Source organism: Cupressus sempervirens, chromosome 1 (assembly GCF_028749045.1).
Source record: "Cupressus sempervirens isolate cs-2001-9-10 chromosome 1, ASM2874904v1, whole genome shotgun sequence".
Taxonomy (NCBI): domain Eukaryota; kingdom Viridiplantae; phylum Streptophyta; class Pinopsida; order Cupressales; family Cupressaceae; genus Cupressus; species Cupressus sempervirens.
Window position 1 is genome coordinate 58,657,677 of NC_143118.1, and position 27,706 is coordinate 58,685,382.

At 38.3% G+C, this 27,706-nt stretch overlaps 1 protein-coding gene across 2 annotated transcripts in view; it reads right to left on the reverse strand.

Moving 5' to 3' along the window:
* The window catches only part of LOC149576143 (Protein kinase superfamily protein), a 258,692-nt gene that overhangs the window by 125,868 nt on the left and 105,118 nt on the right, over window positions 1-27,706 (reverse strand). For both annotated transcript variants that reach the window (XM_089816466.1, XM_089816459.1), the window contains one exon: window positions 7,524-7,611. In XM_089816466.1, the coding sequence (XP_089672592.1) occupies window positions 7,524-7,611 (88 nt within the window). The remainder of the gene's footprint in view (window positions 1-7,523; window positions 7,612-27,706) is intronic.

The window sequence follows — 27,706 nt, forward strand, 5'->3', positions numbered from 1 at the left end:
AAGTGCCTCAAAGCGTATCACCCCTCTTGAAAGGCTTGCTCTAATGCTCTCTCTACCTCTGGCACACAGACACTCTATGCTTGCAGCAGCTCCAGGTCTCATCAACTGGTCATGCTTCCCATGACTGATAACTGCAGTGACTGGGGTTCTAGTTTTCATTTGTATGCTGCCAAGACCAAATTAGCACTCTCAAATCTATACAAAACTCCATGAAACACACCTTTTTTGTGATTTTCTTCCAATCCCACACTATTTCTGCCAATCGCTTATGTTTTCTTCATTACCTGTTTATGTCTGTCCCTTCGGTGCCATACGTTACTCATTTTGAACTGTTTTGATTTGTCGTCATTTTTTTTCTTTTTTTTTTAGAACCTCTTGCTTCCTGAAGAGTACAGTTCCTTATTCCTCTTGAATGCTCTGGTACAACCTCCAAAGGGTAGCTTTATTACTGTACCTCTGTCAGTGTGGCTTCTCTGATCCCTTTCATTAAATCACAACTTAACTCTGTACAATATTGTTTTGAAATCCCTCTCCTGCCTTGGCGTTCGTATGGCTCCTGTTCCCCTGTCAAGTACGGTCCTCACTTCCTATGGCTCCTATTGGCTGATATGGTTCGCCCTTTCACCAACTATACTTACTTGTCCGTACGGTTGTACTTTCACATCTTACTACCTCTATGCCTCCAGGCCTAGGAAGTCGTACAATTTCCAGTTTCCTCTTTATGAAGGCCGTACAAACTTCACTTGTTATCACTATCCGTACGGACTTCACCTATTATCAGTGTCGTACGTATTAGTCGTACAGTTACGGCTTTATCTTTTGGCAACTGCACTTTTGTCGTATGCTTTAAGCTTGTTTTTGTTGTTCGTACGGTCTCTAGCATTCAAAATGCCGAATGGTATTCATCTATATATGGTGCCACTTCTCTGTTCGTACGAGTATTGATGCTTTCCCAATGCCGTACTTCCTGCCTTTTATAAGTGCTTTGATGGGCCGTACAATGTTCTAAATGAGTTGTACAGCATTCTCCAAAGTCATCGTGCGGTGCTAATTTCCCTCCTTGGCCGTACATTGTATGGTATTTCCTCAATCTGTACGGTGTATTTTTAACAATTTTTTGTCTATAATTTCCCACCGTACAGTGTTATCTCTTGTCCACATTCTCAGCTGGTCCTACAATACCTCTTCACAATCTTAATTGTTCATACAATGAACTTATATACCTTCTATGCTTCAAAAGTTCTGAAGACTGTACACTCTGAGTCCATATTTCCTCATTATGCATATTAATATTTATCTCTTTTCTTCAGCTTGCTTCTAAAAAATTTAATATTTTATTTTACACTTTATTTTACATACATACACCAATATTTATTATTTTTAGACTGTCTCTCATTTGCTTGTCCACGGAGGTGCATTATTTCTTTCATGATAGACTTCCAACTTCAACTCATTCACTACATCGATTACTTCCTTCCCATCGAGCGTCCATAATTTTATTGCTCTATTATCGCCCACTTAGCGGATTTTATATGACCCAACCCACTTTATTTTAAATTTTCCTGGTCTGATCTCACTGCACCCATTATACTTCAGCACTAGTCCCAATTGAAATTTGTTCAACTTTAAGTGCTTGTCATGCCATGCCTTATGCCTATTTTGTATAACCTTCGTGGCCCATTGTGCCTGCAATCGTTGCTTATCAAGTTTATGTATATTATACCATCCCTCCCTCAGACTTTCCATATCTCAAAACTTGTTTTTGATCGCAATCCTTGAACTTGATACCATGAATTTCGTCAGCTGGCACTCCTTGCCGTCAATAACTGTATTCTTGATTCTAGAACCTTCACGTCGTACAACTGCAATTTTTATTAAGCCCTTCCTCTTTGTTTCCTGTGCACACCGTACGATGTGTTTTCCTTGTTGCTGGCACCTTTCTACTAAATCTGTGGTGCGATGTAACCTTTTCTTTCCGCACATTCCGTTCACCATGTACAGTATGGTGGAATCTTTCATTTTGTTGGGTTCGTACGGTATGTTCTTCTCTTCAGCTTCAACCGTAACCACCTTTCCTTCTACCGCTTCTCTGTATTCCTTCGGACATTCATTTTCCTTTCCTTTCTCACCTTCGTCAACCCTTAACATATTATAGCTTAGAAAGAGCTCGTAATCCTCCATCTGCCAGTGGAATAGGCCGCTCACCGAATCCAGATCGTCATCCTTCAATCCAACTTCCAACTGTAGGACTCCTTCCTCATCCAGTTCCATTTGCTTCTTACCTTTGTCCTCTCCTTCTGAATCGAACGATTTGGCTTCTTCTCCCACCAATTGTGTGTGTAGGTCAATTATGAATCTTCTGCCTCCACATTCCATGGATAGGGTGTTTCATTTCCAATCATGTTTTACTTTCGCTTGTACCAACCAACCCCGTCCAAGGATAGGGTCCTGCCCTCTTCTTTTGAATGGAATGACCACAAAATCTAATAAAAATGGTTGCGTCCCAATCATTACCGGCTGCGCCATCAAAGTTCCCAACAGTTTTATCCCATGCTAATCTGCCAAGAGTAACTGGAAAGTAGGTGGCCACAGTGTGGGTTGTCCTAGCTTTTTCCAAATATCTTCCGATAGCATGTTCGTACCTGATCCTCCGTCTACAATTGTATCTGTCAGTACAGTGCCTAGAATGCCCATCTCAACTACTGTCGGATGCCTTCCTGTCATAAGTGCCAGTAGCATCGAGTCTGCTGCCGTTGTTCCATTACTATCCCTTCCTGTTTCCTTCGTCACTCTCGGGGGTAGTGTCATATTCATAATAGCCGTTCGCAACTGTGGCATCGTGAGGTCATTTAATTTAATAGGAATTTCTGTTTGAATTATCTACCTCATCATGTTTTGTTCTGCTAAGATCCTTTTCAAAGTTTCCGCACTGTCTTTTACTTGTGATTTCCCTATTTTCATCTGCCTTTCCAGCTCTGTTCGTGCTTTTTGTAACCTCTCCTTCTCTTCTTTTGCATCAGGGTATTTTGCTTTCTTCACCTGCTCCCGTGTGACTGTCAGTACCTTTTCATCACATGTTTCAATGCTTAATAGATTTACCCCTTGCTTTGGGCATTTTGAATCTTCATGGTCCCCCAAACCACACCATCTGCATAGTAGTTGTGGCATCTCCTTCATAAAAGTGGCCCCAGAGATTTTATGCATGGCACTGAATCATCGGCCACCCACTCGTGTTGTACTGTATTCTACTCTGGCCTCCATTGTTACTATTGATGTTATTGCCACCCCTTCCACATCTATTATTGTTGCGATATCCTCCCAAAGTTGCATCGTTGCTTGTGTTATTTCCGATGGACACTTCCTGTGTTAGTGACACCTATTGGTGTCCTTTTGATTTCATGTTAAACGAGCACTCCTTTAGGGAATGTCCCGCAACCTGGCAGATGTCACAAAACTATTTCTTCAAGCATGAGCCCTTTGTATGGTCAATTTTCTTTGCACCACAGTTCTCCCTTCACTGTGTCTGGATTCTTTTACAAATTCTTAAATTGTTTCATCGTGCGGAGCATATCTTTCTGTAATGCTCGAACCTTCTTGTCTGATTCCTCGTCACTACTGCTACTTTCAGAGGACGAATCGTCTAAATCCGATGATTTATGCTTTTTCTTCTTACTTGTCTTCTATTTGCTTTCCAGATCCATCGCACGATTATACGCATCGGCATATGACGTGGGTGGTACAATCTTCATCTTTTTTTCAGAGCTAACCGTAGCCCCTCCACAATCCATCGTTTCTTCAACACATCTGCCGGTTGACTTTCCATCTTCCCAACCAGCTCTTTCAGCCATTTGGCATAGGCTTGGATTGTTTCATTCTTTCCTTGCTTGGTGCTATATATCTCCGCTACTATTTCATTGTCCCGTAGCAATCGAAACTCTGCTATGAACTCTTTTCTAACGTCCACCCATGTAGTTAGTTTCTGAGAGTCGTCCGAAAACCAATCAATTGCCACAACCTGTAGGCTTGTTGGGAACTGTCTAACCCAATCATCCTCGTCTGTCACGCCATTTTTTATCCATATAGTTTCGCACGTCTTGCAATGTCTGAAGGGATCTGCCATACCATCACCATTAAACTTCGGTAATTTATCTTTGGGACCTGCCATCGCTAATTTCTTTTTATTCTTAGGTGCTTGCCTACCTGTGCTATTCTAAGCGCCCGCACTGTTTTGAGCAACCGCGCTATTCTGCACAACACCTGCATTTTTCTGCACACCCGCGCTATTCTATACAACCGTGTTGCTTCGGACAACCGTCCTACTTCCAACAACTGCGTTACTTTGTAAGAAAAGATCTTCCTCAAGCGAAGTTGTTCAATTATCTTACTGTATCCTTTCATCGGGTATATTGGGAACGAAGAGTTCACTCCATACTTGTGCTCCCTCGGCACTTCGAGCCGTGCGAGTTGCTTCCCTTCCATTTGGTTGCTCTACCCTCGGCGTATACAGGTTAATGAACTCCTCGCTTGTTTCTTCCACCAAATTCAATCGCTGTCAAGTCTCCTCCAGCAATTCCTCGGTACTCCTCGGCCTACTAGGTGAGTGCACTCCCTCTGTCTGTGCTCCTTCACCCCCTCAGTGTTTGTCGGCAATCTACTGAAGCTTCAGTCTACGCTCTACCTGCTGTGCTAAAATTAAAACTTCTTCTGTTGTACGTATTTCATCCTTCTCTTTTACCTTGTTCCTATCCTTGTTAAGCAAATTCGACATTAATCTTCATAACATTCCTTCATTCTAGGTTCGTCTGGCAACGGCGCCAAATGTTTACCGTACAGGGTAAAGATACTTAACGCATGTAGTATAGCAAGATACAACACAGATTAGATACTTTATTCATATATGCAATATGCACTCAATGCTTACAATCCGAATACAATGATTACAACGATGATCCAAAATCCATTCTGGGCAATGTACATATACCTTCCTAAAGGGGTGAATCAACCATCACGCGCCCGTTCGGATACTATTCTACCCGTCGGCTACAATATAGATTTTACCAACAACAGTTAATTGATCCCTCTATGTTGATTTTGAGTGGTTCTTGCAGAGAGCCCAAGTTGGATATCCTTCTTACTGCTAGAAATAGTATGTTGGACCAATAAATGTCCATGAAAGTTTTTTTCCATGAACTTAAGGAGATGAATATTAGGATGTGTGTTAATAACCAGGAGGAGACTTTAAAAAATAGGGATGTTGGGGCTGGCATGGGGTCGATGGCTAAGCAAAAGAAGGACAATAATGATTATGTGATTGATTTGGCTGCTTTTTATAAGCTGGAGGTTACAATTATGGGTTTGAACAGCAGGGTTTCTAGTATGGAGAAGGCTTTTAAAGGAATCGTTGATCAGAGCTACAAGATTCTTAAAGCTTCCAATGACCACATCAAAATTCTCATTAGTAAACCGGAGGGATCTATTGATAATAGGGCCATTATCCAGATTATGACAGACAAGGAGGCTCTTTCTAATAGCCAAGTGGGGTCTAGCAACAGAACCAAGGCTAATACCAAAAAGAAAGCTTCTCCTGCTACCATGGAGGTCAAAGAATATTAGGAGATGAATATTAGGATGCGTGTTAATAACCAGGAGGAGACTTTAAAAAATAGGGATGTTGGGGCTGGCATGGGGTCGATGGCTAAGTAAAAGAAGGACAATAATGATTATGTGCTTGATTTGGCTGCTTTTTATAAGCTGGAGGTTACAATTATGGGTTTGAACAGCAGGGTTTCTAGTATGGATAAGGCTTTTAAAGGAATCGTTGATCAGAGCTACAAGATTCTTAAAGCTTCCAATGACCACATCAAAATTCTCATTAGTAAGCCGGAGGGATCTATTGATAATAGGGCCATTATCCAGATTATGAAAGACAAGGAGGCTCTTTCTAATAGCCAAGTGGGGTCTAGCAAAAGAACCAAGGCTAATACCAAAAAGAAAGCTTCTCCTGCTACCACGGAGGTCAAAGAAATTAAGAAAGTGGCAGAGAAGATGGACAAATTGGAGCTTGAGGTTGTCGAGCTTCTGAAGTGTCTTTGTTAGCTGTGTGTTGCTGAGCTTTCCTTCTCTTTTGGCTCCAGGGTTGGCTGTCTTTTTTTGGCTTTGGTTGTTCTAGGTTGCTGTCTTTTGTGGCTGGCTTTTTGTTCTTCTGCTAGCCTTTTTCTGTGTCTGCCCTGTTCTACTGGTTGGGCTGTAATGTCTAACATCTTTAGTTTATTTTTGTACCCTTCAAAACCTGTTTTTATGTAATAAAAAACTATGAGAATTGTGCTATATAAATATATTGATTCACTCTAACTTGATTATTCTTAGACCATACGATCGATATCTTAAATGATATATGATATTCAAGTATTATTTGATGCAATGAATATCTTAGATGGTCTGCAATATGTATTCTTATTGATTTGATAAGATGGAGTATCTTTTCTGTCTCTGATATAACTATGAGAATTGTGCAACAGCAATGCAGTACTCCAAACTGTAATTGTGAAGGCTGTGTTCGCTTGATACTATGGAATTAAGCCTACTGTTTCTGATTATTCCTTGGAAGTATGCAATGTTTATGGTGTTGTTCCTGATAGCTAGCTTCACTTGTAATTACTTAACCTCCCTTGGGCATCAAGAAGAGCAAGCTTGCTTTATTCATGCTAGATACAGTCATCCTTTGATGATCAAACTAATTAATCTTTCTTCCAAATCAATAATAATTGATGGATGATTATGATTATCGTTTGACCGTTACCCCTTATCTCCATTATCTTCTCTTTTGTATGATGGGGTCAATACATCATTACTAGGAAAAGTGTTGCAATAATAATCATCTCAGGATGATGAATATTATAGATATTCTAAAGTTGTACGTCAGTGGAGTAAAATCCAGAATGGTTTAAACTAGGATAACATTCATGGATGGGAAAGAATCTCAGAAAGGAAAAGAAACATAAACTACTAGAGTATAGTGAAACTCTTTAAAGAGATCATTATGGGGACTCAGCAATAATGTTATATATATGACCAGGCATTTCAAAGAGTTTCCCTTGAAGGGAAACTAACTTTTACAAGTTTGTAACATCAGACATCTCCCTCACCATTGCTAAATAGTACGAACATCTATACACCACCAACCCTGAATGCTAATGATTCTTTTTAGCAAGAAAAACATTTACCTTACTAAGATATATATTTACCTTACTAAGAAAACATTTACTTTTCAATTCACCGGCTAGAAATACTCATAAAACAGGATCAGATCTATGACAATTTAAATCAACAAAAATGAACAGCAAGAAAGCAATTCACAAATAACTAAACAAGACAGAAAAAAAAATTGATCATCATTTATGATTTCAGCAACCCATGGCAGACATAAGAAAAAACTTCTTCATTTCTGGAAATCCCTAATTACCATTCTTGTCTGTTTTGAACAATTTATTAACTAGACTTGAGAATAAAAGATAAGTAAATACCAAAGTCAAGAATGGCTAATTTTCCATCTGGAGTCCGAATCATATTTCCAGGATGTGGATCAGCATGAAAAAGCCCAGTATCAAGCAGCTGTATCAATTAACAATCACAAGTTACAATCTATGGATTGTATGCTCCATAGAAGTTAAACTCAACATAAACAAGAGAATGGCTGTAACACTTTGAACAAAATAGTGAAGAAAAACAATTGCAAGAGAGAATAACCGACGACAATTTAGAGATATTCTATCAAAAATATTCTTCAGGGTTTGATGCTAAAGATGAACAGGGTATTATACCAAATGTTATCATAATACCTAGAAGCTTGAGGGATGCTATCAAATTTCCTACAATATATTTGTCAGAGAGTTTCTAGAATCTTCCTCACTTTTAGAATTCTCCGATTGTCAGATTGTCATATTTTTGTTCTTATCTTGAAAAAATGAATGCAACTCGCTCCATCGCTTTCCCTTTTTTCGTAAATTTTTCAAACCTGTTCTCTACCAAAAGCTAACAGAACATTCTGTACAGCATGCTTGCTGTGTATTTTGTCAGAATTTAGTGTTTTGATTTACCTCTTGCACCAGATGAAACAATATGCTAGCCCCCAAGCATCCAATTAAATAAACTATGCAATACATTTTGTTGGGGTTGTCATCACTTCTTGCCATAATGTCCCCTTCCTAAGCACATCCACATGGTGAAATATCAGCCAAATCAGCAGGTTCCCATAGGTCAATAAGTTAGGGCTAAGGGACTTGTGATGATAGTTTGATCCAGCAGTTGGCAGTGATAGGTATTCTAATGAGCTCATCTGATTGACACATGCATAACACCCTTTTCTGAAGCAGTTTTGGTTAGTTTTCTCAATCACGACAGCAGCTTTCCACAATCCATGACAGTGTAAATGGTATGATTCTAGAATCAGATTGTGTACAGTTTTTTTGCATCAACACAGTTTTCACATTAATGATAGCAGATTTTTGCAATCCATGCCAGTGTAAATGGTATGTTTCTGGAATCAGATTGTGTACAGCTTTTTTGCATCAACAAAGTTTTCTTGTACTCACTTTTATAGTCAGTCAGCCCAGCAGCCAACTAAGCCGATTGTCAATGTTGCGATTTTTAGTTTTGTTGGTGGATGCAGAAATCTTGATATTTGATTAGTACAGTGCTTGTAATATTACTAGTGATGAGTCATAAAGTTAAATTAATGATTTAACTTTATAGCAATTTTGATTATTTAATTGAGTATATGAGTGCCCCAAATGATAAAGTGCAAATATTCAATAAAAAGGGGGCTTAATTGGGATGAATGCAACTTACAGGGAGACAGAAGGATTTAAAATTAAATTTAAAAAGACTCCTTGGTTAACGGCATGGCTAATTTAAAATGAAGCTTGGGAGCTCATGTTTCCCTTGTTTTGTGTTGTAAATTTTTGTAATGTCCGCATTTTTAGGAGGTCTCTACAAAAGTTAGGTCAGCTCATCATTGTGGCCCTCATAAGTTGGCAGTGAGATTTGAGGGTGTCGGTTGTGGACTTGCTATTTTTAGTAAATCTATTTTGGACAATTGCCATATTTGGCAATGCAGTTGGTGGCACTGGCAATTGGTTATCATCTGCATTTGATGGAATTATTTACTAATGGGTTCATTTTTATTAATTAATTACTGATGCTTTATTATTATACTGGTAGTTTAAGTTATTTAAAGCCCCGCCCAATTTTATGGGCCTGCAAACACTATACTCTATACATAACATGCCTCTGCACTAGCATGCAAGGTGGGTGGGAACCGCTAGGAGGAGGTCTAGACTAGTCTCGAGTGTATACGTCCTAGAAAATGGTAGGGTTCATGACCACTTCCCCCACTACAATTCTATGGGCTCTATTGGTAGGGATAGCCCTAGCCCCTACTAATTCTAAGGGCAACAAAGAATTGTGAAACCACTCTTCAAATCCTCCATATCTAGGATTAAGAGGTACGAGGTCGTGTTTGCAATATCACGTATATAGTCGTGATGCCACCTGAGTAACATTGGTTGGGTCATGACTGTTCATTTTAAAAGCCCTACAATCCATAGTGGGAGATCCGAGATGAACCTATCTTTAACCAAAGTTTGGAATGGAAGCTAACCCCAAACTAGAATTTCCGATACCATCCATTATAAAGTTGTGTTGCTAAGATGAAGCTTCTTAAGTGAAAAGTTTGAAGAAGTTGGGTGCCATATTGTGTTATAAATATGAAGCCCATTTGGAAAGAAAAACATCCAATTGTCTATTTGTTGTTTATTGTGTATTGTGAGGGTTTATGAGTTTGTTGATTTTATTTCCCTTGCTAAGATATAAGGGTTTTGATATGAGGTTTCTGAATATTGAGTTGCAAATTCCAATTCACTACTAAAGTAAAGTGGAATTGGAAATTGCATTATTGAGAACTGTTGCCATCTTTCATTGACTATGATTATTGTGGTTGGAAGGCATCAATTGATTGTTGGAGTTGAGGATATTTGTGTCTATAATTGAGGATTTCATACTGGTCTAATTGACATAGCTTCACCGTTGGAGTTTCTCGATCACAAGTCACCCTTGTTCTCTGCATTTTTCCTAGGCGCCTCTTGATGAGAGCTAAGTACAACCTATTTGATTCCATATTTTAATCCATTTTATGCACTTACCTGCTTACTTCCTTATTCCATTTCCATTATATTCCATCCCATTTTATTGTTTTACGTTGGATATGGCTTAATATTTATAAGTAGTATTTAATATTGTTTTGGGATTAAAATACGGAAAATACATTAATTGAATTCTTTTACTAATCTTTACTATTGCAGCATGTTGATTTGTCATTGTGGATCTTCCTACCATTTAACAAACTTCCTGTCGCCTATCAGTCCGGACTGCAACTTCCTGTTGCCTGCCAGTTGAGACTGTAACTTCCTGTCGCATTTGGACGTGAACTATTATTCTTCCAAAATAAAATGTCTACTACTGCAATCTCATTTGAGAATATATGCTGGTTGGACACGTATTACAATCTATATGGAGTTTAAACTGCTTAATATCTACCTTTGTTTCCATCACACGATGACCTCCAGCCATGCAAGGGAAACAATAGCAAACAACCAAGGCAAAATTTTGTTGCATTTACTCACATAGGAAACTTTATTAGTATTTAGTTTCCTATATTTATGTGCAGTTATAAATGTAATTCATGTGGCAATGTTTTGTTATATCTGCTTGGTCGTAAGCCTGCCACATAGATATATCGTACATATTTTGTTTAGTGTTTCTTTTATAGCAATGGTATATATATATGGTCAAATATAATAGCAGACGGAGGCATGTTTTGAATACACAGATTCTTGTAGAAGGGATTATTGTACATAGACTGTGATTATTATTCTGAAATATAAGTTCCATATTTGCATGATTACAAAGGTGTAAGACTATTATTTTTCTTCACCAAGTAGCTGAGGAGGAAGGGCCCACTTTGAAGTTACTTGATGATTATTTTCTGAGTTATGTTTGGAGTGCATTTAAATTAGTTTTCATTTGTATTTTAATTATCTTAGCATTACATAGTATGGATTTAATCATAGTATATTAGTTTATGTGTTTAATATTTGTATTTGATTGTATAATAACATTTCATATGAATTAGATTACGAAGAGTTGTAGTTATTTTATCATAGAATATTTTTGTTATACTTCAATAAGTTTCTGCTGCTAGAAGTGACAGTTCCTATCACAGAAGCATTTCGATTTGGTGTGAGTTTGTTTTTGTGTATTATCGATGCATTCATAAGTCCTCATCTCACAACTACCATCCCTTGATAGCATCTTGCTCAGACGCCTTTCACAAGCTTACGCTCTCGGATTGACACATATAGACCAAGCTGAATTTCATCATTTAAAGTATTAAATATTTCTTATTATTTGCCCCAGTGTTAGCCTATCATTTTGGCGCCGTTGCCTAGGAAAGGTGTCAAAGGCATGTTAGTTTGATGATTTGAGTTAGGAATAATGCGTTAGGATGAAAGCTTTTGCAATTGCTAGCCTTGCTTAAGTAATTAATCTTAATTTGCGTTGGTTAAATCATATAGATGCATTTCTTTAGAGTTTTGTTTTGGAGTTTGCAAGTAGGCTTAAAAATTAGATTCATAGTTGCTTTAGAAACTAGATTTAATTTTATATTATCATTAGTTGTTGTGAGCTATTGGTAAAGAAAAGACACTTTTGAAGAAAAATATTTAAAATAATACATTCTCAAGGTTGTTCAAGTACATCAATTTTGTGTTGCCCCTTGACCCCATTGGTGGCTGCCGTCACCAAACCCCCACTTTCAAATTTAAAAAAAAATAAAGAAATTGGCAGGGAAATCATGCTAACCAAAGGTGAGATTGTAATACCCTCTCTACCTAATGAATGCATTTTAAAAGATATTGATCTTCCATCACCACAGGTATGCACAAATGGTATCTTTATGTTTGACCAAGAAAATATCATTGACGAATTCATAGGACAATGTGATTTTGATGATGAAAATCTTTGTTGTTCTAATTGCTACAGGAAAGATGACCAATGTATATGCCTGAACAGTCATGAGAACATGGTGAATGAGGTGCAATCTATTTCTGATCCTTACCATAATAAGGGAGGAAGTGACCACATATTCCTTATAATGGATGAACAATCTCAAGAACCAACTCAAGAAGATCATGGTACGCATTATGTTGGTAACATGTATTGTCACTCTATTTCATTACAAAGCCAGCATGTTTCTTCAAAACACATTTCTTTACATAATATGCATGATGAATGGAATCAAGAATACTCACAACAACCCATATATCCCTCTTATATTCTACCATATCCATCCTTACCACCTTCATTTCACCCATCCTTCTTATTTCCATCTACATTATCTCCTTCACACTTCTTACCATATTCATTATCCCATTCACACTGCACTCCACCAAAGGCAGCTATATTGCCTCATACAACACTTCATAATACAGTGGTTGGAAATATATATAATATCAAGCTTTCAAGGATCCCTATACAATCTAATGATTTGCTTGAAATTGATAAATCAACATTGGAATGCATTGATGTATATAAGGGATGTGATTTTGGTTTACTTAAATTAGAAGAACAATATTAATTATTGAATTATAATCAACTTTGTTCTTCTTTTCCACTTAGTGAGTTCCAAATACCCATAAATGAGCCCATACTTCAAATTTCACCAATTTTAATTATTGGACTCATAAGTTTGTGTGTTAATATTAATCATTCACTAAGTAATATTGAACCATATACATTCCATATTTCACAAACATGGTACCATATCCTCCACGATCTATATTCTACTACTTTTGTACTTATACATATTGATATTTGGAGGCCTACAGTTAAAATGAGCATTCCTCACATACTTGTTGATTTGGGATCAATAATTGATTAAGCAGGGATTCTATGCATTAATGACCAAAATGTTAAAACTAGATAATTGTTATTCCTCATTGTTAAATGACCAAATAAACTATGGATGATTTGTTTAAACAAGGATCAAGGTATTAATATCCATATATTCTTCATTCTTGGTCTTGTATCTTACGATGATCATTCATTGATAAAAAGTACTAAATCCATTTCTTGATTTCTTGGATAATTCAAATTCCCTATGCTTTTATGACCTAGAGTTAATTTGGGAGTACATCCATTGAATTATTGAACTATTTTATTTATCTATCATTCAAAAAGGCTCACAAAATTCTAATGATGTGTTACTCCCTCATGGGTTTCCTAATTTCTTTGGTTATCCTAACGATTTCATGATCTTGTAGCATGAAGTTAACTTGGGGGGGAATCCCTCCAATCTTGTGGTTCTTAGATGATTTCCAATCAAGATTCAATGATTGTTTTGTTGGTCTTTTTAGCAAACTTCACCATGTGACATCTCAACAATTCGAGGTATGTATTCTTATGTTGATTGACATTGGTATAATCATTGTAATCACATTTTTTTTTTTTATCAAGTATTTATTTATATTAATGAATCTACCTACCATTTGTATAAATGCATTACTCACTTAATGGTAGGGTTATTAATTGGATAAAATTTCTTTACTATACTTGATATGCTTGGTTTCAAGAATATGGTTACAGATCTATTGTTCTGGTGAGGTACAAAACCAATTAACGATGCTTCTCTACACAAGCATTGCAAAACACACTATGTTAGCTTTGTTAACATTGTGTGGGCTTGTTAGCTATCTGGTGCATGTCTATTGTGCTTCACTATTCAAGATCACATGGAATTTTGGCATAGGGTGTTCATTACCTTGAAATGAGATTCCCTTTCTTTGGTGATTTCTCACATGGAGGAAAATTTGCAACTTGGTCTATGAGATTCATGATCATTTTTTAGCTATACATCAAGAAAAACTCTGAAGATATTGCAAATCATCACATGCCTTCCTTGAGTTGTGTCTCCTCCTCTTTGAAGTTCTATGGACACATTGAAGACTATCATTGGTATTTCACTCTATGACCTTGTCCTTGGTAACAAAGGTGTGTTTACGGATCGATCTCATTCTTTACAAGGATTGGATATGTAGCACAACTTCATGCTAGGTGATCCAGTTTTTTCATTATCAGAGCACTATGTCAGAAGAGTATCATCATCCTTGTGAGTGTTTATTTCATCCAAGTATCCCAGTACGTTCACATGGTTCTCAAATTCAGAGGCATGAGATATGTAGATCAAAGTTGATAGTGCAATGTTTCAGTCTTCCCAACTTTTTGGAGATTATTCCTGGACATCATTTCAAGTTCCTTATGCAATCAAGCTTCAACAGTACCTTCTCTGAGGTCATGAAAAAATAGAACTTTGAATGGTATCATTTTTCATCATCCATGTCAAGATTTCATTTCTTTGGTCATTCTATGCAATTATTAAAATTTTGAAAAAAGAAAAAGAAGAAGAAGAAAGCAATAAAGATCCAACAATGAAAACCTTCTGGCGTTGTTGGCCAGTTAATATTTGAAAACTGATTTCCAGCGGATGTTAGCTGCAAAATAAATTCTTAGTGGTGAAAACTATTTTTACAACACCATTAAGCGGTGAGTGATTGAAAACTGGCTTGCTAGCAGTCACTTGTCGTTATCAAAATTTGAAAAAAAAAAATGAAAAATGAAAAATGCAACAATTGGTGTTCTTGGTTTCTCTGCTAATCATTCTTTTCAGGAACACTCATTGGCTTCAATGGTTCTTTTGCACCTCCTGTCGCTCTATTCCTCTTGCAGCTCCGTGTGGTCCTCAAATCTTTGATAACCCCTCGTATGTGTTGCATGCTTAGTTGAGGTGTTTCACTGGAATTTTCTACCTACTATATGATCTCCAGTTTTTAAATTGATGATGGTGGTCCCTTAGTTTTCCCTCTTTGTCCTAGTTTTATGGTTCCTTCCAGTGGTCTTCTCTTCGATGCTTTCCATCAGATGGTGGTCTTCTATGGTGTTGCAGTTTCGGATGCCTCTCTTTGTTCATTATTGATGATTCATCCATTTTGGTGGTCCTGGTTGATAAGGTGCTCTATGTTCCAACTTTGGTCTCTCTCCACATGTTGGTAAATCAATCAATTTTGTTTTTCCTTATTTTATCTCTTAACTTTATTTATATTGCTTATTATGTTAATCGCTGTGCAATGCCCCTCCCTATCCTCTCCTTGTTTCCCGTGGATGGTCAACCTTTAAGTTGGGGGGAGGCATGTCATCCTATTATCTTCCATCCATCACCCTTAATAATTCCATCATACTATCCATTCTAGCCTTTGTTTTGTCTCTCTATCTCTCCTATTTCACCCATTTTGAACCATGATGCTATTAAAAATGAAAAGCAAAAAAAAAATGAAAAGAAAAGAAGAAAGAAAAGAGAAAAGAGAAATAACTTATGAACAGTTGAAAGAGATATCCCTATTAAAGAATAAAACAATAACAAATCTTGTCATGTGAAGCAAAGAAAGGGATTTGTGTTTATATATAAGTCATCATGGTTCGACGTGGAGACAAACCCAAAATCCATAAACCTAAGAGGCTTCCAGTCAAAACTAAAGACCTCATGATCATAATTATTGCACGAGGACGTGCAATATGTTAAGTTGGGGGGAATGATGAGGAGCCGAGTACAACCTATTTGATGCCATATTTTAATCCATTTTATGCACTTACCTACTCACTTCCTTATTCCATTTCCATTATGTTCCATCCCATTTTATTGTTTTACGTTGCATATGGCTTAATATTTATAAGCAGTATTTAATATTGTTTTGGGATTAAAATATGGAAAATACATTAATTGACTTCTTTTACTAATCTTTACTATTGCAGCTTGTTGATTTGTCGTTGTGGATCTTCCTACCATTTAACAAACTTCCTGTCGCTTGCCAGTTGGGACTGTAACTTCCTGCCGCATTTGGATGTGAACGATTATTCTTCCAGAATAAAATGTCTACTGCTGCACTCTCATTTGAGAATATATGCTAGTTGGACACATGTATTACAATCTATATGGAGTTTAAACTGCTTAATATCTACCTTTGTTTCCATCACACAATGACCTCCAGCCATGCAAGGGAAACAATAGTAAACAACCAAGGCAAAATTTTGTTGCATATACTCACGTGGGAAACTTTATTAGTATTTAGTTTCCTATATTTATGTGCAGTTATAAATGTAATTCATGTGGCATTGTTTTGTTATATCTGCTTGATCGTAAGCCAGCCACATAGATATCTCGTACATATTATGTTTAGTGTTTGTTTTATAGCAATGGTATATATATATTGTCAAATATCATAGCAAAGGGAGGCATGTTTTGAATACACAGATTTCTGTAGAAGGGATTATTGTACACAGACTATTATTATTATTCTGAAATATAAGTTCCATATATGCATGATTACAAAGGTGTAATACTATTATTTTTCTTCACCAAGTAGCTAAGGAGGAAGGGCCCACTCTGAAGTTACCCAGTGATTATTTTTTGTGAGTTATGTTTGGAGTGCATTTAAATTAATTTTCATTTGTATGTTAATTATCTTAGCATTACATAGTATGGATTTAATCATAGTATATTAGTTTATGTGTTTGATATCTGTATTGGATTGCATAATAACATTTCATACGAATTAGATTACGAAGAGTTGTAGTTATTTTATCATAGAATATTTCTGAATTACTTCCATAAGTTTCTGCCGCTGGAAGTGACAGTTCCTGTCACAGAAGCATTTCAATTTGGTGTGAGTTTGTTTTTGTGTGTTATAGATGCATTCATAAATCCTCATCTCACAACTGCCATCCCTTGATAGCATATTACTTAGATGCCTTTCGCAAGCTTACACTCTCAGATTGACACATATAGACCAAGCTAAATTTCATCATTTAAAGTATTAAATATTTCTCATTATCTGCCCCAATGTTGGCCTATCACCTCTAACCTATTTTTTTCAATATCATCGTGGCTGCTATTGGAAGACATTCTCCTTGCAAGTGACACGTGGATTTTTGCCTAAATTGAATACCCACATCCCAGCTCTAGGCATGATTTTCACTAGGGTTTGAAGCACTTGGAAATTCAGATCGCCCTTCTTGTGAACGCCTATTGTACGATTTTATCTTGCATATTAGAATGACATTATTGGCGTGAGTTTTTACTATTGTGGGCATTACCTTCTCAAATTGGGCTTTGGAAAATAATGTTGCTCTTGGTGCTTTAAGGGTCTGTTGTAGCTCACACCGGATTGACATTTGTAGAGCATAATAAAACAATAATTTAATTAGAGATAGTTAGTAGTCGGTTTGGGTAGTTAGGTAGCAAGGGGATGTGTCGATTGGTCTCCCTAAGAACTTAAATAAGAACATTTGAGCATGAATTATGGATTTGTTGGTTTTGGTAATAAATAAAAGAGTTTCATTTCCAATATCACAATTGGTAGCATTGGTTCCACTAGAACAGATGGCCTAGACCATAGTGGTGGATCTTCAAAAACATAAGTAGGCTCCCCATACTGCGAGGCTCAACATGCCTAAGGGAATAGAGGTAGCTCAGCCAATTGCATTGGTAGTAACATCTGCAGAGAAGAAAGGGGTACACAGAAAGCCCAGCAGCAGTGGGAAACAATTGGAAGGGGCTGAAATAGAGAAAAAGGTAATAAAAGTCGAGGACATAATGATAGATGAGGTTGACAGATGATTCGAAAAGTTCGAGATGAGTGCAAAAGATTTACCCCCACCTTCACCTACCCTATTGGAGGTAGAAGAAGTGGACAAGATAGAAGAAAACATGATGGAAGCTCAGAGCGAGCACATGGAACTGATTGGGACAGGTACTAAGATACCTTCATTGGAGGAAAAGGCTGAAAAGTTGCTCAAGGGCTTACAAGAGATAGAACAAACCACAAGGGAAATCATAAAGGAAACCAAGAGGCAGGATATGGATAAAATTGTCAAGGCAGGGAAGTCCCTTGTGAAATTCATGAGAGAAGAATGTAATGAAGACAAGAGCATACTCATGCAAAGTGGAAAAAGGCAAGAAGAGGCAACGGAGATATAGAAGGTGGGAAGTGTCATAGCCACATTCATGGAGCAACCACCTCTCATGCAATTACTTGTTCAAGTGGAGGAGGTGTTTAGGGGAACATTTTTGGAACTTCAGCAAACAAAGGAAAGGACAAGAAAGATGGAAGAAGAGTGGATATTGGAGAAAGAAGTCTAGGCATAAAAGTTGGCTTCAGTTGATAGGATAGGTTAGAAGCCCTGCGACTATTACAAGGAGTCTGAGCGAAGAAGCTAGCAGCAGAACGGGATCTATGGCTCCTGCGGCAACGCACATCCAATTCAGGGACATCTTCCCACCCTACATCTTAAAGGGTAGTTTCTTTTTGCTTGATTGTTGGGTAGCCGTCTAGAAGATGACTTCTTCTTCTTCTTCTTCTTATTCTTTTTCGGGGGGGTGTAATGTAGAGCATAATAAAACAATAATGTAATTACAGATAGTTATTAGTGGGTTTTGGTAGTTAGGTAGCGAGGGGATGTGTCAGTTGATCTCCCTAACCAACTGAGCACTTATTTAGGAACATTTTAGCAGGAATGATGGACTTGTTGGTTTTGGTAATAAATAAATAAATACTAATTCTCTCACATACAATTGGTATGGTTGTCATTAGTAGTAATTGTATATGTTGATACTGGTAATACTAAATTCATGTTCTAGCATACTATACTATAACAATTCTATAGCATTTTAGTTTGAAAGAAATTGATCTAAGCATTCTTTGTTATCTATTGTTCTAGAAATGCTCATTGGAAATCAAGGTCCTTATAAAATATTGTAGTTTTCTCTTTATTAATGTAGCAATAGTTCTGAAACAATAAACTACAAGCAAGAGTATTGAACTAATTTATATATTGCATCTTTCAATCAAATATTTCAAAATCATGGTATTCTCAATTGTAAATTTACAAATCTTAAATTGCAAGTTCAAACATATTGCATAGATGGCATGAGTTATATGTTGCATTTGTGAATTCCATTGTAGCATTGCAATTCATGCTTAGTTGTACGAAACCAAGAAAGATTATCACATTCATCAACATAAATAGAAGAGTCAAAGTTTGCTTGCAAGTGTTTGACGAAATATCAAACAACTTAATTGTGAAGGAATTTGGTGTTTTAACCAACTAGGGTTATTATAGTGGTATTAGAGTGGTTTCCTGTCGTAATGTGGGGTAGGGAATTTATTATTATTTTAAATCTGTTGTTTTGATTGGAGTAATCAATACTCTTGCATTTTCCATATATGGACAGACACCAAAGAACTAGTAGTTATGGGAGCCGATGAAGTAGTGAGAAAAATAGAGAAAAAAATAAATGCTTTGAGGAAGAGTATGGAAAGACTTAAGCTACATCACAAAAGGTTGGAGGCAAGATTGTCAGATCTGGTGAGAGTGCATAGGGCAGCGAGAGACATATTTTTCATTTTTAGCAGATCGGCACTAAAGATGCAAGGTAGAAGGCTTGAGTTTCCCCCGACAAGCATTCATGATGTGGATGAGCCTATGTTCATTTTGGCAGCCACTAGTCCAATACGTAGTCATGATGATGGAGTTTCTACACAAGGACATGTGGATGTGTTGGTGTCATTAGTGGGGATTGCACTGAGCTTCAGCAGGTTGAGGATTCTAGAGTTGTTGCAAATAGTGCAAAGGCTATTGAGGCAGTTGTTAACACTGAACATTCATACTCTTTTAAAGAGGGGATTGTTATTGGAGATTGTGCAGAGCGTGTGAACACTGATGACTATGATAATTGTTGCAATGATGATTCAATAAAAGAGGCAATGGCTTCCTCAGATGGGACTGATGCATGTATGGAGTGACCCAGTTGTGATGTTAGTGATCTAGGTGTTACGATAAAGTAAGTAGAGGTTGTTTAGGCTCTAGCATTTTTCATTCACTGCGTGACACCAAGTCGTCTATGCTGGGTCAAGTGAAAACAGTGGATTAGAATGAACACCCTTGACGATGCATTTGAGGATGCTATGAGTTGTTGTGGGTCTGATATTCCTTGCCAGATGTAATGTTCCTATGTTCAATGTCCACTATGATTGCATTGTTGGCAGGGCCGTATGGACAACTAGAAGGTGGTACAAACTTGAGAAGAGGTGTGTGCAATTGACAAAGGAACGGTCTGTATGTGTGGTGGAGCAGAAGACGTCCGTATAGTAGTATGGGCAGCCCATATGGTGCTTAGTAGTGGTTGTACAGTGGGAAGGTGGGTAGTACGGTCAGTATTGGAAGCCGTACAAATGGTATAGGGACGTGTGAAACAATAAGTCCGTATGATGGCTTGAGGAGTCGTATAATGGTCATACCAGGGAAGGTCGTACGGTGTGCCTGAAGGAGAAATGCCTGAGTGATGGACAGATGAGTGGATGGTGTGAAGGGCGTTACCTAAATGGAAGGCCATACAGTGTATGGAGGGGATTGGAGATGGCTGGTCGAAATTCATAAGTGATGCACAGAGAGTTCTTTTGCAGACTAACAGATAGTGTGAACAAGTAGCAAGATTTAATGCAGATAAACAACAAATGGAAATACACAGGACAAAAGAGTAGATCAAACCAACACAATGAATATTCGCAATATGATGGTGCTCTGATTTGCCAAATCCGAGCAAAGTATTACAGGCATCGGAATAGGGTGAGCGTTGTCTCCCACCGAAACCGAAATAGCCAAGTAGGTAACATCTTTCACTTATGAAATGGCGAACAACAGAGAACTCCAACAAGAATTAGCTAGTATAGAGAAAATAATTCAAATTGCATACCTAAAGAATACCTACAAGCTGTGCTTAAATACCCGTTGGGGAAAACTTTTCAAGAGTGTACAAAGATAGCCGACGGCGACACAAACTACAGAAACAAAATAAAAATGGGTTCAAGATACATTAAATTAATTGGCCCGTTACAATAGTTTGACAAATGATTTATTTTATAACGGGAACATTACAGTCCTCCTGTCCCAAATTTTGCTTGTCCTCAAGCAAACGCAATGCCGGGTGCTGGAGAATGTGCTTGCCCTCCCACATCATGTCGTCCAATGGCAAGTGTTTCCAATGCACCAGATATCCCCTCACTATGCAGTTACGTAGTCTTCTCACGTACTTCGATGATCTCAATTGGTTACAATATGAGCTTTCCTTTTTCATTGAGTGGTGGAAGGTTTGTGGCTATCATGACGTTTTACCCTGCAGCCTTCTTCAGGCATGAAACATGGAAGACATTATGAATACAGCTTCCCTCCGGAAGTTCCAACTCGTACACGACTTCACCAACACGGCGAACTACACGATAGGGGCCATAAAGTCATGGCTTCAATTTTCCTTTTCCCTTTTTGTTCAATGAGGATTGTCGATATGGCTGGAGCCAGAGATAGACCAAATCCCTTACTTTGAAACTCCTCTCCATTCTGTGTCTGTCGACGTATATCTTCTGTTGATTTTTTGCCCGCTATAGGTTTTCCTTCAAGCATCTCAGTATGACTTGTCCCTCCTGAAGCCAGTCCCTCGCACTTGGTGCATGGCTATCACCCAAAATTGTGTTGCTGAAGGAGAGGGGTTCATACTCGTATAGAGCTTTGAATGGTGCCATTCCGATGGACATGTGGTACTTGGTATTGTAGCAATATTCCCCTAGATGTATCCATTTGACCCATGCTCGTTGTTGTGCCGAAAAGTACTTCCGAAGGTAACCTTCGAGCCATTTGTTCACAATCTTTGTTTGTCTGTCTGTTTGCAGGTAGTAACTAATAATTGGTGATAGTTTTGTCCCTGCCATCCGAAACAGTTATGTCCAGAAGATACTGATGAATCGCCCATCCTGATCACTGACAATGTTTCGAGGTAACTCGTGCAGACGAAAGACTTCCTAAAAAACAGATTGGCAACTTGTACAACCTAAAGATCTGAGGGGATGGTGAAGAAATGTGTGTACTTTGTCAATCTGTCAACCACCACAAAAATACAATCCTTTCCGTTCACCTTGGGAAGCCTTGTTATGAAATCCATCGATATACTTTCCCACATGTTCTAGAATTGGCTAAGGTTGCAGTAACCCAACTGGCAGAGTATCTTCGAAATTGTTCTACTAGAAGACCGCACACTCTCTTACATACTGCAACACGTCCCCTTTTAGTCCTTTCCATGAAAACCTCTCCCAGAGACTTCTGTAAGTTTTGTGGAAACTCGAGTGTCCTGCCAAGGGTGAGTCATGTACTTCCTTCAAGATTTTCTGCTTCAATTTGGATTCCGGCCTTAAATATTTATGATTCTTATAGTAGATGACGTCATCCACCACTCTGTACCTATCATCTTGGATGTTGCCATCCATTAGCTCATAGGAAAATGTGCTTCTAGAGTATTCTACCAACAGATGTGTCTTCCAATCAACTGAAATCTGGTTTAGTGAGCAGATGGCAGGTTTCCTGGACAAGGCATCTGCAACCACATTGTTCTTCCCTTTCACATATTCAATGTCAAAATCAAAAGCCTGAACCTTGCTTGCCCATTTTTGTTGCCTCTCATTCAAGTCTTGTTGCTCTAGAAAATATTTCAAACTATTGTGATCCGTACAGACGACAAACTTGGCACCTACCAGAGGTTGCCGGAACTAGGTAAGTGCATTTACAATGGCCACATCTCTTTGTCATAGATGGAATATAAACGTTTTGTCTACGTAAGCTTCTTGCTCTCATAAGCTATGGGGTGTCTATCATGCATTAGTATCGCGCAAATGCCTTCTCCAGACGCGTGGCACTACAAAATGAACCATTGAGAAAAATCAAGTAATGCAAGTATGGGACAAGTGCTCATTGCCTCTTTCAGCTTATCAAAAGTGAGTTGTGCCTTTTCATTCCATTGGAAAGATCCCTTCCTTGTCAAATCCGTTAAGGTGCGCTGAGCTGAGAGAATCCTTTAACGAACCTTCGGTAATAACTGCATAATCTGAAAAATCCTCGCAAATTTGTGAGTGATTTTGGGGGAGGCCAATCAAGGATAACCTAAATCTTCTCCTGATGAACTTGAACTCTGTATTTACTGACAACATGCCCCAGGTACAATATTTCTGTCATACCGAATTCACACTTGGATTGCTTGGCGAACAAAGACTGCTCCTCCATGATCCTCAGGACTTCATCCAGATGCTTCAAGTGCTCCTCCCATGTCCTACTATTAATAAGATGATCAAAAAATGCCAATAAGTACTTATGCAATTGTTTGTTGAAGATGTGATTCATGCATGATTGAAATGTAGCTGGTGCATTTGTCAATTTGAACGGCATGACCAGAAACTCATAATGCTCGTACTGCCAATGAAAGGTCGTCTTTTCTACGTCCTCCTCCCTCATGTAGATCTGATGGTATCTGAAATGAAGATCTATTTTCGAAAAGTAGACTACACCATGTAATTCATCCAGCAACTCATCTATCCTTGGAATGGGATATCTATTTTTTATTTTTTTTTGTTCAACACACGGTAGTCCACACACATGCGCATCATCCCATCCTTTTTGACCAATACCATAGATAACAGGAAAGAGCTAGAACTAGGACAGATCCATCCTTTCTCTAGTAGCTCTTGAATCGTCTTTTCGATCTCATCTTTCAATTTCTTGGGATTTCTTGGGATGGCGGTACGATGTGGTTATGACTGGCTTGGCTCCCACTTCTGACTCAATAGTATGTTCAACCCCTCGATGAGGCGATATGCCAGGAGGAATGTCAATGAAAACTCTATCATATTTACTCAATATATCTTGGAGATCATCGTCCTGTGGAGGGGTTTGTTGCACTTTTATAGGTTCCGTCAAGACAAAACAATGTGCAGCCCACACAATGTCATCACGTTGAAAAATTGCCTCCATCCAATGTGCAAAAACTTCCTTCGGACCCTCATTTTCCATTCCGCAAAGAATGACCTCCTTTCCATCGACAACAAAAGTGAAATCCATCTGTTTGAAGCTCCGAGTATATTCATCAAGTGTCTCCACCCACTGTATGCCCAAAATAACCACTATGAAGAAATCCTCGATCACTATGCGATTTGCCATTGTGATACTTAGCTAAGGAGCAAGGTGTGTGCAGGGCAGAAGAGTGTCTTCGACAACCTTAACCTAAAATCCTACATGTCTCTGTGGGTAGACTTCTTCGCTTCACGAAAGATGAGTTTATGAAATTCAAAGTAGCTCTGCCATCTAACATCACCATAACCCTTTGTCCTTGAAGGGTACCTTGTACACGAAAAACTGTGCATCTTGGGCTACCAGCTAGGGTAATACTTCCTCCGCGCCGTACCAAAGTTGCAATTCTTTCCATACGGTTCAAACTAACCATGTTGGTGTCATCGTAATGTTGGTTGTCTTCGGCAAGCGCTACTTCTTGTTCATCTTCATCATCAGACACGACCTCAATGTAGTGTAATTCTCCTTTTTCGAGGCATTTGTGGCCAGGTTCCCACGGTCCCTTGTAGTTGAAACATAATTTCTTCCTTCGAAATTCTTGTCTGGTAGCTTCGTCCAATGACGGCTTCCTGGGCGGAGGTTTATTATCTTTGTCCCTTGGAAACGCTGACGGTTTGGGGTGTGAGTAACGAGAGGATGATGTCGAAGATGATACCATGCTCCGTGCCTTCTTAATAGCCTACGACAAAGTGGCAGGATTAAAACCTTTGACCCAACCTTTCAGTGGTTCTTTCAGTCCGTCCATGAAGAGCACTATCCATCTTCTTTCATAAATGTTTGTGACCAAAACTAAGAGTTTCTAAAATTCCACAATGTACTAGTCGACCGATCCAGTTTGTCTCAACTGTGCCAAATCTTTGAAATTGAGTTCCGGATCTTTACCATCAAATCACTTTATCACTCTCTCAGTGAATTTCCGTGTTAAGTAGTTATTTGATCATGCCCCAGTGTGATGGTCTCATGATGCCACCATTCATGCGCAACTCCCTCCAAGTGCAGCGCCGCAAATTTGATTACTTCTTCTGGCATAGGATTCAACTGGAAGTATCGGCCTTCATTACCCACGCTTGCGCAAATATGGATCCGAATCGATCAAATGGAGATAGGTTTACTTTACTCAACTTTCTTCTAAAATCATCGTTAAATTACCCTCGGTTTCCACCTCCCGAATATCTCATTCTCCGATCCGCATAATCTTTGTAGGATATATCCTCCTCAAAATTCGCATTCTTCTCGTCTTCTCTCAGTTGTTCTTGCATCTCTTCAAAGGTTGGTTGTTTCGGTCCATGTGGTGCCTAAAAAGATAGCATGGAAGGTTGAGAGCGTGCTGGATGAGTTCACCCGACACCGAGTCTGCGCTGTGACCATCATGTTCTCGGGATATTTTATTGTCTACCAACTTCTTGAGTGTCTCTTCCATGAGCCGCTCAGTATCGGTGATTTGTACCTAATTCTTTGCAAGCTCTCTCAGTAGTGCCACGAATTCGGCAGCTGTTGGTTCTGGTTCGGCAGCCATTCTATCAACAGAATGGGTTCTTTATCTCTTCTGGCTATAAACTCTCATTCACTATTTCACAGGCTAGCAGAATCAAAGTGCTTTGATACCACTGTAATGTTCCCATGTTCAATGTCCACTATGATTGCGTTGTTGGAGGGGTCGTACGAACAATTGGAAGGTCATACGGACTTGAGAAGAGGTGTGTGCAGTTGATGAACGAAGAGATGTATGTTTTGTATGCACGGTGGAGCAAAAGACGTCCGTACGGTAGGATGGGCAGCTCGTATGGTGCTTAGCAGTGGTCGTACAGTGGGCAAGTGGGCCATACGGTCAGTATGGGAAGTCGTACGAATGGTATAGCGAGGTGTGAAACAATAGGTCCGTACAGTGGCTTGAGGAGAGTCATACAATGGTCGTAGTAGGGAAGGCCATACGGTGTGCCTGAAGGAGAAATGCCTAAGTGATGGATGAATGAGTGGATGGTGTGAAGGGCATTGCTTGAATGGGAGGTCGTACAATGTATGGAGGGGATTGGAGATGGATGGTCGAAATTCGTGGGTGATGTACAGAGAGTTTTTTTTGCAAACTATCAAATAGTGTGAACAAATAGCAAGATTTAATGCAGATAAACAACAAATGGAAATACATAGGACAAAAGAGTAGATCAAACCAACACAATGAATATTCGCAATATAATGGTGCTTTAATTTGCCAAATTCGAGCGAAGTATTATAAGCATCGAAATAGGTGAGCATTGAATCCCACCGAAACTAAAAGAGCCAAGTAAGGAAAATCTTTCACTTCCAAAATGGCGAACAACAAAGAACTCCATCAGGAATTCGTAGTACAGAGAAAATAATCCAAATTGCATACCTAAAGACTACCTATAAGCCATACTTAAATACCTGTCAGGGAAAACTTTCCGAGGGTGTACAAAAATAGCTGACGGTGACACAAACTACGGAAACAAAATAAAAATGAGTCTAAGATACATTAAATCAATTGGCTCATTACAATAGTTTGATAAATGATTTATTTTATAACGGGAACATTACACCAGATGTTAGGTGATGACTCCGAGAGGATTTTGGATGGGTCCCAGGATCAATGTTTACAGGGACTTACTATTGAGGGGAAAGTTGAGAATCAAAGTAACGAGAATTGGAATCGGATAGAATCAGCAAGGTCGAATTGAATCATGAATCGGCCATGAATCAGAATCGAATCGGCCACAAATCGGCAAGTTTAAAAAACTCTTGAGATTTAGAGATTTTAACAATTTAAAACTTATTTCATGCACCCTTTATTGAATATAACTTAAATGCACTATAACATCATCAAATAGAAGGTAACATACATAAACAAGAAACATAAATGATAAATCCATCACATAAGTTACTCATAAAATGTAAATTGTAGCTGAAGTAAATAGAAATCATAGGATCATAATGAGTCAAATCATAGAATGTATGTAAAATGAAGATCCATAAGACATCAAATCATAAATGTATGTAAGATGAAGATCCATGAGACGTATGTCTATCAGTATCTGTAAATAAAATGAAAAAACAAGGCTCTAGCTCAAGCCTCATCATCATCCTCAAGGTCAACTGCAACCTCGGCCTTAGCCTCTAAGTACTGCCTTCTACAAAGGCATGTAAGGTAGGTCCTAGAGGACTACTGAGCCATAGCCCCTGCGTGTAAGATGGGCTCACGAAACATTAAACATTAAAAAAAGATGTGTTTTGTTTAAATTTGACTTGACTTTTTATCAAGTCGTGCAGGACGGTTTTTCGCAATTCATGCAGGCGATTTTGATGTTTTGGATGAATTGCTGAATCGGCGATTCATGGAGATGAAATCGTTGATCTGGTTCAACAATTCAAAAAAAATCAAGAAGCCTGAATCGAATTGCCAAGCTAGCGATTCACACAATTTCTAGGCGATTCTCGTTACTATGGTTGAGACACACGAGTGTTGAGATTATGTGTGTTGTACACGTTGCATAATATTGTTTATATTGTATTATTTTATTTTATTATGTAATGTTGCACCTAGGAACACCTAGATGGATGTGCAACATGTAGATATTCCAATGGA